Source organism: Miniopterus schreibersii (genome assembly GCF_964146895.1).
Source record: "Miniopterus schreibersii genome assembly, chromosome: 9".
NCBI classification, from domain to species: domain Eukaryota; kingdom Metazoa; phylum Chordata; class Mammalia; order Chiroptera; family Miniopteridae; genus Miniopterus; species Miniopterus schreibersii.
The window spans coordinates 39257145-39277144 of NC_138118.1; the positions used below are offsets into that span (position 1 = coordinate 39257145).

General features: G+C 38.4%; 1 protein-coding gene across 1 annotated transcript in view; it reads right to left on the minus strand.

The window, feature by feature from the left end:
- The window catches only part of POU6F2 (POU class 6 homeobox 2), a gene marked incomplete at its 5' end in the record, with an annotated part of 540881 nt that overhangs the window by 114612 nt on the left and 406269 nt on the right, over positions 1-20000 (minus strand). Inside the window, one exon of the mRNA XM_081147129.1 lies at positions 9590-9924. Within this exon, the coding sequence (XP_081003255.1) occupies positions 9590-9924 (335 nt within the window). The remainder of the gene's footprint in view (positions 1-9589; positions 9925-20000) is intronic.

Consider the following 20000-nt stretch of genomic DNA (forward strand, 5'->3'; position numbering starts at 1 on the left):
GTGGACCTAAATAGACACTTCTCCAAAGAGGACATACAAATGGATAAGAGACATATGAAAAAATGCTCAATGTCGCTAATCATCAGAGAGATGCAGATTAAAACCACAATGAGGTATCTCGTCACACCTGTCAGAATGGCTACCATCAACAAGTCAAAGAGCTACAAGTGATGGCGAGGGTGTGGAGAAAAGGGCACCCTAGTACACTGCTGGTGGGAATGCAGACTGGTGCAACCACTATGAAAAGCAGTATGGAGTTTCCTCAAAAGATTAAAAATTGACCTGCCATTTGACCAGGTGATCCCACTTCTAGGAATATATCCTAAGGAACCCCAAACACCAATCACAAAGAACTTATGCACCCCTATGTTCATAGCAGTGCAATTCACTATAGCTAAGATTTGGAAACAGCCCAAGTGCCCACCAGTAGATGAGTGGATAAAAAATCTGTGGCACATTTACACCATGGAGCACTATGCGGCTGCGAAGAGGAAAGACCTTTTGGCCTTTGGCACAGCATGGAGGGAACTAGAGAGTATTATGTTAAGTGAAAAGAGCCAATCGGAGAAGGACAAGTACTAAATGATCTCGTTTATATGTGGAATATAATAAACAAAATAAACTAATGAACAATGTGGATCCAGTAACATAGAAGCTTGGAACAAACTGAGGGATCTCAGAGGGAAGATGAGGAGGGGGGTGTGGGTGGGGAGAGATTAATCAGGGAACTTGTATGTTTATGGGCATGGCCCATGGACGTGGACATTGGTGTGGGGAGATCCTGGGGGTGGGGTAGATGTGGGATGGAGGGGATCAGTAGGGTTAAAAGGGGGACATCTGTAATGGTCTCAACAATAAAGATAAAGTAAAATAAATAAAATTAAAATAAATAATTTTTTTTTAAGTATATATTTCACTTACAACTAAAATAAACATTGTAGAGGCAGAAAAATACACTGTATCAGCATGAAACAGTTTTCTGCTTGAGAACCAAAATTTTATTTGACAGCTGAGACATCCCCCGTTCCCAACAACTTGGTCAAGAACCAAATTGTTTGAGATGGGAGACATTCAAGAACTGAGGTTTGACTATATTGTATATAGTTCTTTATCTTCATGCAATTCAAATGAACTTATTTGTGCTATTTCATAAATAGAATGTGGAGCTGGAAAGGACTTAAAGATCATCTTCTCATACAAACTTTTAAAAAAATATATTTTTATTGATTTCAGAGAGAGGAAGGGAGAGGGAAGGAGAGATAGGAACATCAAAGATGAGAGAGTCGTCGTTGATCGGCTGCCTCCTGCACTCCCCTAACAGGGGATGGAGCCTGAAACCTAGACATGTGCCCTGATGGGGAATTGAACCACGATCTCCTGGGTCATAGGTCGATGCTCAACCACTGAGCCACGCCAGCTGGGCTAATATAAATTTTTCATATAATAGTTGACACAACTGAGTCCCAGAGATTAGGTGACTTGTCCAAAGTCACACAGCTAGTTAGTGGCAAAACTAGGATTATCAAGATTCTTCCTGTTTATCCACACACTAAAAACCACAACTTTGGGAATTTAGAAGAAAAAGAGAATTTATTTATAATAATATTGGTGGAGAAACCAAGATTCTGTGGGTTGAAGTTGAAAATTCTTTAAGATTACACGCTCACATGGTTACAATTCTTTTTCTTCCTGCTCTCTACACCTCTCCCAGGCCTTTGTGCAGGCTTTCTCCATGCTGCGTGCCCTCCACCCTCTCTCTGCTAAATCTCCCTCCTCAGAAATCCTCCTACCCTCTCTGACTTGACACTACAAAACAGATAGATGCGTAATTATTAGCCTCATTCTAGCTTATATGGGTTTTTCTGTAGTGTGCAGTGAATAATTTTACTGTGTACATACTCATTTTTATATTCCCATGACTATTTGCTTTTTGTTCAACTTTGAATTTATCTGTTTATCTCATATTCCTTCTTAGATTATATTGTCTAGAATCAAGGAAGGAAAAAAGGCAGGCAGGATACCAATATATTTTCAGTGCCAGTTATATATCAGGAACTGAATTAGATACTCTCACTTAAATAATTCCATTTAATCCCCACATCAACCCTCCCACCAATGAGGAAACTGAGGCTCAGAAGGATGGGTTGACCTCACCCAAGTGCCCAACAGAGCCAGCACGAGTGCCCAAGTCTGTCTGTTTCTAAAGACCACATTGCCTGTTCTGCAAACCTTCCCTAGGGCCACAGTGCACAGCACAGATGCTTGATAAATGTGTGTAGATAATGGTAAAAGTGCTATCTCTACAACCTGGAAGTCAATTTCAATACTTTGGAATTCAGTTTAAAAGCCCACGGAAAATTTATCCCAAACCTGTAGGAAATGAATTGAGGCTAAAATATGAGGAATAGTACTTGATCATGAAAGTACAAGAATATTGTATTAAGTTAACATAAATACTGGTTATGTTTTGCTCAATCAGAGTGAAGTGCCATGCAGCACATTCTGGGTATCTCAAATTGGCACTAAAACCTGTATTTATGCACATGGAGCAAAACTGTTACAGAAGCAATCTGAACTAGACTTTGGGATTAGTTTATCAGCCATATCCAACAGACAGCGATGGGACTGGATGGTGTGTGTGACTCCAGGCTCACTGCTGAGCTCACTCCTGAGCTCGCTGCAGACAGGCCATGGATCTGCTCCCTGTCATGATCAGAGCGGTGCTGGTTTCCTTGAGAAGTTCTAACTTGCCATGCTCAAATGCTACAAGAATATTTCCACCCCCATTGAGTCTGGCCCCCTTTCCATCTCTCAGTACTTGATGTGAGCTTCTATAGTCAGTGGTGTGAATATGCTGCCTGCTTTGTTAAACCCCTTTCTACATGATTTGACTAATAGAGAGCTGCACCCAGGAATGTTAAATCTAGAAAATGACAAAAAAGCACCTCAGTATATAAAGTATATTCTTGGTAAACTAATTTCCCCCTTGCCACTCTCAAAGCAATATAAACTTTGTTGTTCCTCCTGGATCTCAAATGCTTGTAATAAATTCTTTGAAATGTCAGTAATGTTGAACTGAGGGGTTTTTTTAAAGGAGATTTTCTTTCTTTCATAAAAGAAAAAATTGTCCCTTGCAGACAACGTGGGTAAATATGTTTTATTTTATTCAGTGCTGAGTATGTGCTAGGTAAAGGAACTCCCACCCAACTTCTTGCTGAATGAGTGAATAATGAATGAAGTGCTCAATTTGCTGGATGGTTGTATAAACAGATATAAATTCATACTCTTTCATATCTGTAGTATAATCAACATTTGCTTAGCAAATACATAGCATAAAAAGCATTTTCATCAGCATGTTATATTTAATCTTCACAATGGATTTTCTCATCCATAATGATAAAGTGTCTTGGTTTTGTAGCCCAAGAAGAAGCCTTAATCTGTGTGGACTCTTCCAGTTTTTAAAAGGTTCTCAGTGCCTGGGTGGTTCTGGGAGAATGTTGTCTATCAATTTCACCAAACTTACTCAATTTCATAAAACCATAAATTAGTTCAGACAAAAAAGTTACTTGATTGTCCTAACATTTCAATTCAATAAAAATGATTGGTTTATTAGACCTGTGCAATACGCAGTTAAGAAAGATGGATTTCCGCCCCACCTCCCTCCCCCAACTATTATCCAATATGTACTTGTGTTTTCCTAATGCACAAAATTTAGTGCCATTTTCAAGTTCAACTAAAAAGTGAAATCCAAGATCTGACTGAAATTTATGGTGCACAGATTGCCATTGACCTTGGAGAACACTTACTAACTAAATCATTTACACAGCTGAAAGCCAAAGGAGAGGATCTAGGTTGAGGTGAGTGAGGCACTCATCTGGGGCACAAAATTTTAGGATGTGCCCCAAAACACAGTAATCAAGATGAATAACATCTAATTCAATATTTTAAAAAATCAAAATGAATGCAAAAATTCATGATAAACAAAATCAGTATTACTGATTTTTCTTTTTTACTTCAGGCTCCAATATGGCACAATACTATTATTAATCTTATATTTTAAAATTTGACATTTAGCTCATCATAGATTTTGGCATTCATTTTTTATTTTAAAAAATATTGTATTAAAATATTATCTATTTTAATGATTACTGTATGCTTGGGTACACCTTGAGTTTTGCATCGGAGATGAGTGCCTCACTTGCCTTACTTTAGTCTTGGTCTAGGCTGGGAAAATTCTACACAGTAATTTAGCCCTGTGTAGGTATGGACATATATGAGTTCTATTAGAATTTACAATGACCACAAAAGGGTTATATGAATATGTCTGCAAAGGGTAGCAGAGTACACCACCCCAAAGTGTGCCACCACAGCATAAAGATATTTTTGAGCTGAAGGCAACTGAGAAAAGCAGTTAGAAGAAAAGTTCTCTATTATCCTCCTTTTCACCTAAAAGCAAGACATAAATTTGTAAAGGTGTCTCCCCTCCCCTCTCTACCAGGGAAGACAAAAATTAATTATTGGAGACAACTCTAGGTTCTTATCAGCCCAGAGATGGTGCCAGAAGAATTTGTAAAACAAATCTTGCTAAAACTAGCCCTTATCTATTGTTTCCTCATATATTTGCCTTCCCACAATTTGTCATTTGTAGAAGCTCATACTCTTTTTCCTTTGTCTTGTCACTTCTCTAAAACTGTGTTGTTCCTTTGTTAAGATGCTATATCAGCCAAAGTTCTGACCACCCCTTTTGAGTTACTTATCACTGAATACTCCCATGTGTATGTGTGATGCAAGTGTTAATAAACTTGTTTCTTTTTCTCTTGTTAATTTGTCTTTTCTTAGTCTAATTTACAGAGCTCCAGCCTGAGAACTTAGGATGAGTAGAGAAAAAATATTTTTTTCTTCCCTTGCACTTGCATAAGTCACCCAACTATTTTAGGGGTTTGTAACATAAAAGTCCGAATAGAATGGAAGAAATTGTAAAAATATTTAATTTTACCCCTTCCTTTTATAGATGAAAAAACTTAGAGTCATAAAGCTTTGACTAATATCATGTTAAATTGATTAAGACAAACTTCTGGGGGGAGAAAGGGTTGGCCCAGGACACTGGTCTTTTCTAAAAGGAGCAGCCATGATTAGAGACATTTGCTTTAAAAAGGATGAAAGTCATGTAGGTCTAGGCCTAACTACTTCTGAAGGATTTGGGCTCTTAGTTTTAAAAAGTGATCACGTACCAGCCTCTCTATCACTCATCCACTTTGGAGCTTAGTACTGAAAGTTTGCCAGTGAGAAAACGTCCCAAATGAGAAGATCAGGAAGGAGGCTGTGACTACCGCATGACAGAGGTGAAATTCAGATAGTTTACTCTTGGATGCCTGAGTGGTAGCAAGACCTTTACATTAGTCAGAAACAATTTTACACTCTCTTGAGCAACTTCACCACAGAGGAGGTAACCATGCTCCTCGTTCCTCCTACAAGCACAAATAGCTTTCTCTCTCTTAGAGGCTTCCACTGAGCCCTCTCTCCCTCTGTTGTTTATTAAAATGTTCAGTACAAGAAAAGGAAAGGATTATCCTTCTTCCTGCCATGGAAGATGGTATGCAAAAGGCTACGGTTAATGCAGCATTTGGTTTCTTAAGCTTCTTTAATGTATAGTTGTGGAAAAGCAATCTGCTACCACAACTTATAGTGGTGACTCTCTAAGGATAAAAACTTGACTTTAGTTTGGACTCCATTGTTAGGATAAAATCTGCTTCTGCTATCATTATCCCACTTATGTTTGTTCCCACTCTGTTTCCACTCTGCCACCCAGCTGAGTGGGAAGAAATTAACCTCACCTTGAAGAAAACTCACAGAATCTTTAAGACCATCAGGTTTTCAATAGCAATAAAATTCTACAGGCCTGCTAACATTTAGATCATAGATTCATAGATCTGAAAAGGATTTTAAAAATCATATAGCCTATATATTTAACAGGTGAGGAAAACAAAGTCCAAAGAACCAATGTGACTTGTTCAAACTTGTAAGCTAGTTGGAAGCAGGTCAGAACTAGAATGAGGCCTTAAATCCTCAAGTTCCCCCTTCCCATGGCAGCACGACTAGGTTCCAATCATGTCCACCTCATCTCCAGATCACCCAGGAAGGAACATGCACACATTAGGGCTTTTTATATAATGTTTGGAATTTTCCAAGGAACAGTCTGAAAAAAAGCCATCTCAAAGGTCATGAAAAGGAGATATCTATTTCACCATTCTTATGCTTATGGGGTCTTTATCCAGATCAAAATTATATATTGAAATTTAAATTGTACATTGCTTTTTCCACCCAGGAAGGATTAAGCTATACCCCCTACACTTCCTCAAAGTTAGTTGCTTCAATTTATGTTTCTGACCTGCTTCTACCCAACACACTCTAGTTTTAAATTCTGACACATCCTGTAGCTGATAAACTACAGCAAAAATAGAAGTATGGGTTTGTAACCATCCTGGAATCCAAATTCAGCTCACAGATGCATTTTGCTTGTCTCACACTATTTTCAAAATTTGACTTTGGGTTTTATACCCAAATCTGCTTTACTCAGTTATACTTACTGCCTGGGCCCTGAAAATCTTTGTGTTTATGATACATATTTGGAGAATTTTCCAAATATAGATGAGGTAGGCAGGTCTTGAGTCTCAACAGAGAATCTACAGCTCTCCTTTAACCCTGAGTGATCAAAAATAGTTAATGAAGTTAGTCCCCTATCTGATCTTCTCTGAAGTAATACTTTAAACTTGAAGTTGTCTTGAAACAGCAATCAGCAATCTGGTTTTGTACATGCAATTTATTTCATGGAATTGAGTTAAAGAGTGAAAATAATTATACTGAAATATTATGGGAAAACCTGATGAGAACTATTTGGAGAATCTTCATCTAGAGTAACCTGCCAGTATTATTATACATTTTTTTTCATCTCTCAAAATGACCTCACCTAAATATACCTACACAAGCCACTTCCATTTATATTTTCCTGAAGACATGGCATCTGTGCAGTGTCAGAAATAATTGTTATCTTTCAAAGTTTTTTTTTTTTAACAAAAAAATCTGAATTACTGGCTTTCCTTGACAATCTAATTTGCATAATTCTAAACTAATATTTCTCAGGCAGATTTTGAATAATGTAAAAAGATAAAGCACACATGAAAATTAAAAAATTAAATAGAATTTAAGCTGTCATATTTGACTTTAGTTTATCTTTATTCCCTTGATAATCTTCAAACAAAAACACTTTATTCTAGTTCAGAAAGATCATTACATTTGCAGTTACTTTTAAATAGTTTTCTTTTTAAAAAGTTTAAATATTCCATGTTCTACAAAACATATTTCAAAAACAGTATTTCAAAATCATGGAATTTTCCATTTCCTTTACACATACCTATAGTAAAGGAAAAACCTTTTATTCCTACTGATATAGATCTATTCAAAATTAGCTCCTAATTACTTGGTAATACTTTTAAAAATTTTACCAAATCACTATTTTGGTTGTTATCCATTAGATCCACAGAAGAAGTTAGAGTACTATCTTACAACTCTATTTATTAAGTTTATAAGTTAAAACTCCAACAGTAAAAAATTAGAGTATTCTCTCTAGGTTATAAAGAAAGAATTGAGGCTCTGAGCCTTAATTTGTTACAAAACAAAATAGCCCCTGGATTTCCATGGCAAACCATGAAGAAAACTTTTGGAAATTCTCCTAATACAACTTATTTTTGTGAGGCTGAGTGGTCACCTCTTCTAAAGCTCTATCAACAGCCATTCAAATGGGTTGTCTTCACTTGGCTTTCACTGGCTGATAGAGAGATGTATAAGCTATAAGTGTTCAGAAGAGGCCTATGTCCACAGAACTCAAGGCTTTCATGAAGCTGTAAGGACTACTGGACTATAAACAACAACAAGAGACAAAGATGAGTAATCCTTTCTCTCAGAGTGGGACAGGTTTTGTTCTTTGGTAATTTCACTTATTTTGATGGCTTGGAAAGAGGAAGTGTTTAATCACATGGTGTATACAGGTATATCTAATTTAACTGCTCTTAAAAAGTATTAAATTCATTCTTTGGGATAATAGGGTTGAATTTCAAATGCTGAAAACATTAGGATGGCTATAATCATGCAACTTGTAAATTTGATTATATCTATTGTCTAGTTAGATGTCAAGTGTACAGTGAAGACTTTTAAAACTGTCATTTCAGTCCTATGTAAAAGGAGTTACATTGTCTCATACTTATGGTATTTTAAAAAATACATCTTCAAATCTGACTCAATAAAATGTTCAAATTGAAAGTAACCATGACCCAGTGCCAGAGAAAACACAATTATTGGTCTCTCCCAAACATTTTCATTTCCAGGAAAACTTTGGGCCACCACTGAGAAACCAAGTTCATAGGAAAAATGTTGGTTCTAAAATAACAAACATAACAAAGTTGGTTCTAAAACACTAAGTCTCTAATTTACTTGCCTTTCTGTCTGTGTACTGATTTACTGTGACTTAGTATACTTTCCTATTGGGGCTCTAAGAATGCAATGGCTATTGTCATCCTAGGGTAGGAGGACTATATGCCTCACCATCAAGCAGGGGGAAATTGGCATTTGAAATGAGTGCACAGGCTACTCACTCTGCCAGACTTTGTCACTGCACTATAAAAGTACCAAATCATCTGAAACCTCACTGGGGAAAACATCATTATGTAAGCCTAAAACCGAGCTATGAATTTCTGGATCTGATGTGTTGACATCTCAGTCATTATGTTTTGAAGCTAATTTATTTTAAAGGCCTCTAAGTTAAGAATGGTTTTCTGAACTACAAAGTTATATATTCCTGAATTCTCTTCTCCATTGTTCTTCTCTGATAGTAGATTAAAGATGAGCATTCATGATTAGCCTGAAATATCTATTTTGGATGCCCTCAAGCTTCACAGTAATAAAGTAAATATATGGAAGCCTTACTATTTTTTATAATCTTTATAATGAATATTCATTGAGGCTCTCGATATGAATCTAGAATACTTGTTAGTCCATGGACTGATGGTTGGAATCTGGGACATAAGACTGGGGCTAAATTTCTTTACCCTCCTAAACTCAGAGAATCTTCAGAAAAATAGAAACAAAAGAGCACAAAGTACTTAAGGTAAGACACTGTTGTATTCATAATATAGAGAAATAACCACCATGCCTCATGGACAGGAGATACAGTTCTCCGTGGGGCTACAAAACTGTGCTAGTAATAATTTTAATTGGATGCTATCTTTGCTGCCTTCAAAAAGAATCATAAAATGGAATTATTACAGGCTACAAATGCACTTACAGTGCTGGCCTCTCACAAGAGGAAGCAGATAACATTTATCCTTTGGAGAGTAACATCAATGGGGTTCTATTTGTTCCCTTCACATGCATCCCCAGTTGCCTGCTATTTGCTTCCTCTTCCTATGTCTAATAGATCAATTTGAATTAGAGGCTGCAGAACTGGATGCTAAGTTTTGCTGGCCTTCTGCCTCTGGGGAAGGCACAACCCCATGGAAAGGTCCTCTGTGTTTATGGGTCAGGGCAGAGAGCATACCTGCAGAGGATTGGGTGGCGTGAGCGGCGGCGGCGGAAGGCCATGTCCTGGAGACTGACTGAGTTTCTGCGGGGGGCTTGCCCTCTGCTGACTTGGAGATGGTTGGTTCTGGGGGTGAGGGTGGGGTTGAGGCTGCTGGGGCTGCGCTGGCAGAGCTGGCAGCTGCTGGGAGGCGGGCGGCGGCTGCTGGGGCGGGGCCGGCTGGGGCTGGGGCTGGGGCTGCAGCTGCTGGGCCTGGGGGGGCGCCTGCGCGTGGCTGCTCGGCGGCGGCGGCTGCTGCTGGAGTTGCTGGAGCTGCTGGAGCTGCTGGAGTTGGGAGTTCAAGGATGAGGTAGCTACAGGGAAGAAAATAAACGTGGGGGTGAAACAAACATAACAAAACATCTTGCTGTGTGTCTTTGGTAGCTTGTCTGGTGTGAGCTGAGAAACCTGTCTTTTAGAAAAAGTTTACCCTCTCACTCACCCTTTGGTGCGTGAAAGGCACTGGGAGAAAGAGTTACTTTTTAGGAAATTTTTAAAATTTAAGGAAGACGAGAATGTACCACATCAAGGTATTACTTTGAAAGGTATTGAGTAGTACAAGCCAAGGGATGCACTAGAAATGAAGGTCATGCTTAAGTACTTTCTGTCTTCCTTTCCACACTGCTTGGGAAATACACTTATGCTTTCAAGATTTGATTTAAAGTCCAACCAGTTTAATTCTTTTGGCAAATGCTCGACGAGTTAAGAACAGAAAACTAAATGGTTAATAATCTTTTCACCAACGATGCCATTAATTGTGTCATTTTAACTTGACTCTTCAGACCTCTGGCAGTTTGCTTAGATATGTTAGTTTCAAGTTTCTAGAGTACATGATTCTCTGTTTTGCAGAGTCAGAATCCTGAGCCTGAATTTTTTGTCTGCTGATCAAAGACACAGAGACCTCCAAAACTGGATTATCATAGGCCACTATAAACTGTACCCTGTGGTGACGAGACACATTAGCACCTCAAGGACACACAAGGAACTGAGAATGATATCACCTTTCAAGATTTTCTTTCTTTTTTTTCCTTCAAGATTTTCTTGTTATGTGAAAAGTGTTAGTAGGACAAGCTGTCTTAACACTGAGCACACTAAATTTGTTCTCAGATGCCCATCTAACACTTTAGTTTGGTCAAAGAATTATCTCTAGAGAAAATTGCTGCTACAAGTTCACTTCCTTCTTTGCCTGAATCTCAGTCTAAAAGCTTTCCAAGAAGCCTACAGATAAATATAAGGATCAGTGTTGATTGCATAGGCCTGCAATGTTTTCCTGCTCCTCACTTACCTAGAATTTGTCAAGATTTCCAAAGGTAATAACCTTTGCAGCATCAAACTAGTTTATTATTATTTTTTAATTTATCTTTATTGTTGAATTACAGATGTCCCTGTTTTCCCCATATTGACCCCCTCCACTTAGCATCTGCCCCTGCACCCCCAGGCCTTCTCCACACTATTGTGTGTGTCCAGGGGTTACACACATATGCATATAAGTTCTTTGATTAATCTCTCCCCCATACCCATGCCCTCACCCCTGCTTTCCCTCTGAAATTTGTCAGTCTGTTCCATGTTTCTGTGTCTTTGGATCTATTTTGTTCATCAGTGTATTCTGTTCATTAGATTCCACATGAGTGAGATCATGTTATACTTGTCTTTCTCTGACTGGCTTATGTCAGTTAGCATAATACTTTCCAGTTCCATCCATGCTGGCCCAAAGGATAAGAGCTCCTTCTTTTTTACAGCTATATAGCATTCCATGATGTAAATGTACCACAGTGTTTTTATCCACTCATCTACTGATGGACACTTGGGCTGTTTCCAGATCTTAGCTATTGTAAATTGTGCTGCTGGGAAGAGCATATAATGGCATAAAAACAAGCTTTTCAATAAATGGTGTTGGGAAAATTGGACAGGTACATGCAAAAGAATGAAGCTAACCTGCCAACTCACACCATACATAAGAATAAACTCAAAATGGATAAAAGGCTTAAATGTAAGCCGTGAAGCCATAAAAATCCTAGAAGAAAACATAGGCAGCAAAATCTCAGGCATCTCTCATAGGAATATATTTGCCAATACGTTTCGTGAGGCAAGGAAAATAAAAGAGAAAATAAACAAATAGGACTGCATTAAAATAAAAAGCTTCTGCACAGCAAAAGAAACCATCAACAAAACAAAAAGGGAGCCCACTGTATGAGAGAACATATTTGCCAATGATACATCTGATAAGGGGTTAATTTCCAAAATATATAAAGAACTCATACAACTTAAGAAAAAAAAGACAAACTATTCAATTAAAAAAATGGGCAAAAGACCAAAATAGACACTTCTCCAAGGAGGACATACAAATGGCCAAGAAACATATGAAAAAATGCTCAAAGTCACAAACATTCTTAGCAAAGTTAGAATAGAGGGATCATAACTCAACATAATAAAGGCCATATATGACAAACCTACAGCCAACATCATACTCAATGGGCAAAAACTAAAACCATTTCCCCTATGAACAGGAACAAGACAGGGGTGTCCACTTTCCCCACTCTTATTCAGTGTAGTACTGGAAGTCTTAGCCACAGCAATGAAACAAGAAGAAACAATAAAAGGCATTCAAATGGGAAAAGAAGAAGTAAAACTGTCATTATTCACAGAGGGCATGATATTGTAAAGAGAAAACACTAAAGATTCCATCAAAAACTACTATATTTAATAAATGAATTCAGCAATGTAGCAGGATACAATATTAACACCCAGAAATTCATGACATTTTTATACACCAACTGTGAACTCTCAAAAAGGGAAACTAAAAATCCCACTTACCATTGCAACAACAAAAAAATTAAGATACTTAGGAATAAACTTAACCAAGAAGGTAAAAAACTTGTACTAGGAAAACCACAGGATGCTGAAAGAAAGAGATAGAAAAAGATATAAACAACGGGAAGAATATACTATGTTCATGGATTGGTAGAATTAAAATCATTAAACTGACAATACTACCCAAAGCAATCTATAAATTCAATGCAATCCCCATTAAAATACCAATGGCATATTTCACAGATCTAGAACAATACTCCAAAAATTTATATGGAACCCAAAAAGACCCCTAATAGCTGCAATGATCTTGAGAAAGAAGAACAAAGAGGGATCATAATACCAGATATCAAGTTATACTACAATGACACTATAATCAAAACAGCCTGGTTCTAGCACAAGAACAGGCATATAGATCAATGAAACAGAACAGAGAGCCCAGAAATCTGCCCAAGCCTTTACACTCAATTAATATTTGACAAAGGAAGCTAGTCCCTATTTTTAAAAAATGTTCCTTTTAAAAATCTAGTGATTCTATAGTGACATATACCTGTCTTCACATAATAAGTATGTTATCAAGAACATATTTGTGTGTACATTGACCCATACATTGAGGATACTTAGAGAACTTTCTCTGTAAAGAAATCAACCAGTGAATATCTTTGTAAAGTTAGTTAAGAATCATTTTGTAAAATTCATTGAATTAGGCACTAGTACTGTGCTGGGTAATGTGTAGTATTTAAAAAGGAGACATAGTCCTGCCTTTAAGGAGTTTAGTCTATTTGTGGAGATAAGATGAACTCATAAGAAGTTATCAGGCTTGGGGGTAAATGTTATAGAGTTCTGCTAATGATAGATGCTTGATACATATCAATTGATTAACTAAGTGGTCAACAGTGTGGAAACACCAAAATGGCCAAGAAAAATGATTTCAGGCTGGAGAAACACCCAGAATCCAGCACAGCTCAGGTGATATTTTTGAGAGATAATGTAGAGAATGGACTGCCTGGAACAGAGGCTTTGGGAAGTTTTTGAATGACTTTAGTCTTTAGAGAAGGTGAAGAACCTGTCTTGTGAAAATAGTGGAAAGATGGATCTCTCTCAATTAACCTCTGGTGTAAATCAGATTTTAAATATAGAATCAGGTTTGTTTAAAGCAGGACATAGCTGTAGTGGTGAAATGTAGCTTGGCAGTTCCCAGGGATACAAAATACCAATTTTGTGCTCTCCACTACCATGTAGGGCTTCCATGTTGGACCAGTTGAGGTGACAAGTCTTCGCTGGGTCAATGAATTACTCTAGGTCTGCTCCAACCCTCAGTCTGGTGTGTTTCCTGCCTTGCATGTAAATCCAGATTGCTCTAGAATTCTAGAGGTAGAGGTGGTGTGCATGAGAGAGGACCAGAAAATGCCCAGTCTGTAGACACTCTTTGAACTTTCTGCTCAATTTTGCTGAAAACCTAAAGCTGCTCTAAGAAATAAAATCTATATAATAAAAATACTCAGTCACCATCCCATTTATTGGAACTTGAAGAGTATGGTTTGGTTTTGCCATTCTCCTCCCTCCTCTGGCTCCTATTGTACAAAATCACATTTTATTGAAGATTTGGGAACCCAGCTCAATCCTTGCCTCCCAGAATCTTCTGCATTCTGAAGGATCCTGGGGGAGTGTGTCTAGATGTCTCCTTTGGGTAGACAGAGACTTTGGGAAACTGATTGCATCTGGTCTCTCCTGCCTGATTCAGATCAATCCTTTCCTAATTTTTTTCAGGTGGGAGGCACATATCTCAGTGCTTATTTTCATGGTTGACTTAAATACCATCCTGTTTCATTTTGGTTAGAAAAGCATTTATCTAAAGCAACATTTAGAAACAGGAAAGAGAGGGGAGTATTGGCAGGTAGATATTGGGATTCGGGTAGGTACAACAGACCCTAACCTATTTATGAGACATGATCCCAAATTTGTCTTCATTCCTTTATGCTGGTGAGTTCACATTGGCTACTTCTTTCCCATGATCTGCAGCTTGCCTGGAAAGGCGCAACCTAAATGAAGCTTTTGAGTTACATAAACTAATTTGGCATCAGCAATCAAAAATCGTGGACACAAATACATTCAGGTATATCCTGGATGCAGAGAAAAGTGTGACGGGGTCATACAAGGATGTAATGTAAATCTTGTCTAAAAAATGCCAAAGCCACCTACACAATAGTATGAAAACAAAAGTTTTTTAAAATGTTAAAATATGAAACCTCTAAATGGCTAATTGTATATAGCATACTGAGAAATGGACACAAGTTAGGAAGGTTCAAGAACACATTTGAACTATAGGGAATGTTTATAGAGATCACATAAGACTACTTCCAAGTCAGGGAAATGGAAAGTAAAAGCATAATGCATACTCATGTATAGAGAACTAGTCCATGAAAGATTCTAGAGAAATGCAATTGTGTCTTTCACTTAGCAAGGTATTTGAAACATCTTAGGATTCACAGAAAGCAAAATAGTGCTCCAATGCTAAAGGAAGTGTGATTCTTAACAACACCCTCGCTTTTGTTAACACAAAGTATAACATCATGCTATTGTGTCACTCTAGTGGGTATCTCAACTTTAACATTTCTTGGACTTTTCAGGTTCAAGAATATGTGGACATGGTTGGCAAACTGGTGGTTTAAGTTTGAGAAACTGCTGAGAATGAGGTGTTCAGTTATTCATGGCTGGTGTTTATATACTCCTGGACATGCTGGGACTAGAGTAGCTTCACAGAAATATATTTATAGAGGGGACAAGTCTCATGCTAAGGAGGAAGGAAGCAGGTGGGGGCTTATGACTGAAAGTCACCAGGAATCTTGAACAAGGCATGATAGTAATGACTACTCAAACCCACCCTTAGCCAAGTTGGCTGGTGCAAGCCTAGTCTTAGGGAGAGAAAGAACACCACATGAAAAAGGGCAACCTTGATAAGTATGCTATGTGCAAGAAGCCAGATGCCAAAAGCCACATATTGTATAATTCCATTTATATGACATATGCAGAATAGGTGAATCCATAGAGGCAGAAAACAGATTAGTGGCTAACCAGTATGGAAATTTCATGCTGGGGTGATGGAAAAGTTCTGGAACTAGATAGTGGTGATGATTGGGCAACATTGTGAATGTACGTAATGCCACTAAATTGTATACTTTAAAATGGTGAAAATGACAAATTTTGTGCTATGTGTATTTTACTTTAACAACAACAATAATAATAATAATAATAATGGCTGTTTCTATATAGTCACACACTTTAGACCAAGGCATACTGCCTTGGGACACAAGGGAAGAGAGTAATCTTCCCCTCCACATGGCTGTGTAGTTCAGAGGGTTAAGGGCAGCCATCAGCAAGGACTATACCTGGTGAAGCAGAGAGAGAGTTCTGAGCAGGGCTGCCAGATGCTGGGTGGCACAGGGAAGAAAACACTGTGCTTGCTGTAGAGGCATAGGTGTGACAGAGCAGAACAATGGGATTACTATCAAAGAGGACCATGGACTCATACCTGAGCACACACAAGGCACCTCCTGTTACTTCTAGAAATGCTAGAGAAGTCTTGGAAGCTGGACACTGTGAGCAGACAGAGAACAGTGATGACAAGTTGGGTACAAAATAAGACAGTGCTTTATAGTCTGAAAAGTATTTCCATTTAATATGCATGTATTAGCATTTCAAGACAACCATGTAGAGAGATGATATCAATGCCATGTTATACACATAGAACTTGGGCTCATAAAGGTTAAATGACCTTCCCCAGTTTACATAGCTAGTGAGTGTTATGGAAAACTCAATCTTAGGTCCGTCACCTCCCAAAGCCTCTTAACATGACAGAATCTCTTGTCCAGACAGGAAAGCCTATTTCTTCCTGAGAGGTGGAACAAAGATAACTACTCACTCATACAGAAATGCCTTCCAAAGCTCTATTGAGCAGAGCTGGCACCGGTACTTGGCTAGAGGCTAATTTGAAGGTGTCTGCTTAGTGATGAATTGTCCAGCTCTTGGGAAAATGTGTAAAGTTGTGCCTCTATATTGCTGCAGGCAAAACCTTTTTAAAGCATGCCGATATGAAATATAAATGTGCATTTTGAGGATAAAGATGCTAATTTGGGTGTGAATCATGAGTTATTATGGAGAACAGAGACATGGAGTCTCAGGAAAGGAAGTAAGAAGTATGGCTGGAGAGAAGATGGGGAAGGGCCACAGTACACTTTATTCATGGCACAAGTTTGCCTTGATAGTAAGAGAATGTTTCCTTTATACTTATCCATAGGGCAGCAGCAGACTATGATCAGGCTTGGTGATATTTTAAGGAAAATAACTGAGTAGGGTATCAGCTTACATCGAGTACACAGAACTCTGTGACATGTTGCCTCTAGAGCTGGGTGCCAGCTACACGTTCCCCAGATGGATTTTGTTCTTAAAAGGAGGGCCAGTGACACCAAGATCAGACCCAGTCTTACAAATCACTGGGTTCATGGGCCACTGAAAAGAAATGCTGTGCTCCTGGATGTAGCCATTGCTTCCCTAATTCTGTTTTTATTGTTCACTTTTGTTGCCCACTAGAATCTCTAGAGGAAGAAAAAATAGAATCTGGAACAGTCCAGCCAGAGGAATTCGAGATAGTAAAATTGGGCATCTGCATACCCCTCACCTGAATAATAACACCTAAGTAGCTGAAGCAAGGATGAAGGTGAGGAACCCTTTCTGGTGCCCTCACTGAGGGCATCCCCAGCCTGTACTGGCAGACAGAAGTGAAGGTTTGCGGAATAGATGGAAAATGGTGCGTTGGGGACTTGGGCTTTTTAAAAAGTGCAGAAGGTAAAAAACTTTTGGGGAAATTTGTCTTTATTTTTGGCAACAATGTAAAAAATAAGCAAAATTAGCTCTGCCTCAAAGATTATGATGTGTAACCTTCTCACATGTGGTCAGTGTTATCAGCTCCAGAAATAGTGTCATAGATATATGTCATTTGCATTTAAGGCAGAGATCTAAGTATCTCTTGAGATGTCAGAGGAAAACAAAGAAAAATAAAGAATTTATTAAAACATCCCTACAAATTTCCACATATTGCCTGAACCACTCAAACTTCTTTCTAAGATCAGTTGGTTTTACCAAGTCTAGCAGCCCATCTCAAATTATGGGCCAGAATCACCTGGGGATCTTGTTAGAAAGTGGATTCCAGAGAGTAGAACAAGATCTGCATTCTAAAGACCCACCTCAGGGGATCAGGAGTCATAGCTCTTGGGGCTCCAAGCAACTGCAATAGGAGGAGCAGGAGTGGTTCTCCTTTAGTCTTCCATAAGAGCCATCTTGCTTCTCCATCTCCAGAACTTTGAGAATATTTCTTTTCAAAAAATGAATCTGTCCTTTCAATATATATATATGCAAAATCATCACTGATTTGAAAGCAAACAGACACCTGGTAATCTTCCAACATTCTTTACCACCTTTTCTTTAGATACTTGGGCAGTTCGCCACCTATTACTGGCCTTTGTTGACATTTGGGGGAGCAGTCTTTTTGGAGTATCTTAAATCTGAGAAATATTAGCTCTTAGGTGCCCCACTAAATAGGGATAAAAAATGAAAGACATACTCACTGTAAAGCAAAGGGAAGAGGCGGTTGTATGGGCCTCCCAAAGGGGCGCTGTACCAGCCCAGCAATGACTCACAGAGGCTGACAACTCAGAGGTGGCAAGTCCACCTCTGAATTCTGAGGAGCATTTGCTGAGACCTTTCTATGAAACAACTGACCTTCTAACATCTCTACCTTCAGAATGGCCTGCAACTAGGCCTAAACTCTTGGGAAAATAATGGGAAGGCTCCCCTCTAAAGAAATTTAAAAAACTGTCTGAGGAAGAATTAGGATTTCTAATGTGGATGTGGATACCTCAAAGTAAAGTCCTTCTCTTCTGACTCACCCCAAGAGTGCCAGTCTGGTGGCAATCTCACCACAATACCGAAGTCTCAGACACTCCAAGTCCATAGGAAGTCTTCCAGCTTCCTACTGAGTGTATACTGAAGTGAAGTAAAAAAGGCCACACCCTGATACTTCCCCCATGGAACTGAAGAACACCAAAGATAAAGATTTTTTTAAATCCTAAAAGATTTGAGATAGACAAGTAAAAGGTCACCTACAAAGAAACATAAATCAAACCAAAATCATACCTCTCATTAGCAAAACCACTTAGGTAAAATCAGTGGAGTGCTGCCTCAAAAGTTCTGAAAGAAAAGATCCCAGATAAGAATTCTATTGCTGTCTCACCCATTGATCAAGAGCAAGAGCAGAGAAGGCCCATTTTGGAATATACAAACAGTTAGCCATCTTATCTTTACATGCTTTTTCTTATAAAGTTGAATAGATACTTCAGCAATATTAGGTGGTGCACCAAGAAAAAGCAAGGTTTAGAATCCAAGAAGCAGTGCATGTGATCAGGAGAGCAATTCAAGGGATACTGTGACAGCTTTCCAGAGCTTTAGAAAGCACCCAGTCCAGGCTGCAGCATAAAGACAAGGTTCTAGATAAACTATGTCCAGAAAAATGAGGAATTCTATAGAAGTGATAAAATATTTCAACTTTTAGAAGGATTTGAGAACATGAAAAAAAGAAAGAAAACTGGAAACCAATAAAAACAAAAGCTGTTGGGAAAGCCACAATCTAGAAATGAAGCACCTATTTCAAATTAGAACAAGAAGTTATTGAGCTCCAAGAAAAAAACAAAAAACACTGAATGGATTCAATGCTCTAGAAAAATAAGAAACTGGGAACTTCCAGACTTCCAGTCAAGATGGCCAAGTAGGTAAATCTAATACTCACCTCCTCCCACAACCACTTCAAAATTACAACTAAACTACAGAACAACCATCTTTGAGAACTGCCTAAAATCTAGCTGAACAAAAGTCCTGTAAGTAAGGATATACAGAAGTAGCCACATCAACACTGGTAGGAGGGCTAGAGTCACCAAATGAGCTCGTCCCACACCCACATGTGGTGGTTAAGGAATGGTAAGAAATGGGAAGGATATCTTGGCTGTGGAAGTCTGTCCTGAGGATTTAGGGGTCCCAGCCCCACATCAGGTTCCCCAGCTTAGGGTCCCAGTGCCAGCAAGTGAAGCCTGATCACAGAGTATTTCTTGGCCCTGCAGAAAATGATAAGGTAGCCATATTAAGGTTAAAAGTGTTTACTGGTTTTTGATTTTTGAAATAATCTGTAAACAAGCCAGGAAAGATTTAATGAGAACATAAATGAGAACACAAATGACAATAAAGAAATGAAGTTGGTAGGAAGAAGGAAGGGAAGTGAGGAATAGGGAACTAAGTGGGAAATCAAGTAGTTACCAAATTGTTACAAGATGTAAAGTACAGCAGGAGGAACATAGTCAATAATATTAAGATAACATGTATGGTGCCAGGTAAGTACTGAAATATCAGGGGGTACGCTTTGTAAAGTATATAATTGTCTAACCATTATGCTGTACACCTGAAACCAATACAAAATAATATTGAAAGTAAACTGTAATTGAAAAAAAAGAAATGGCTCTATAGTTGACAGAATAAA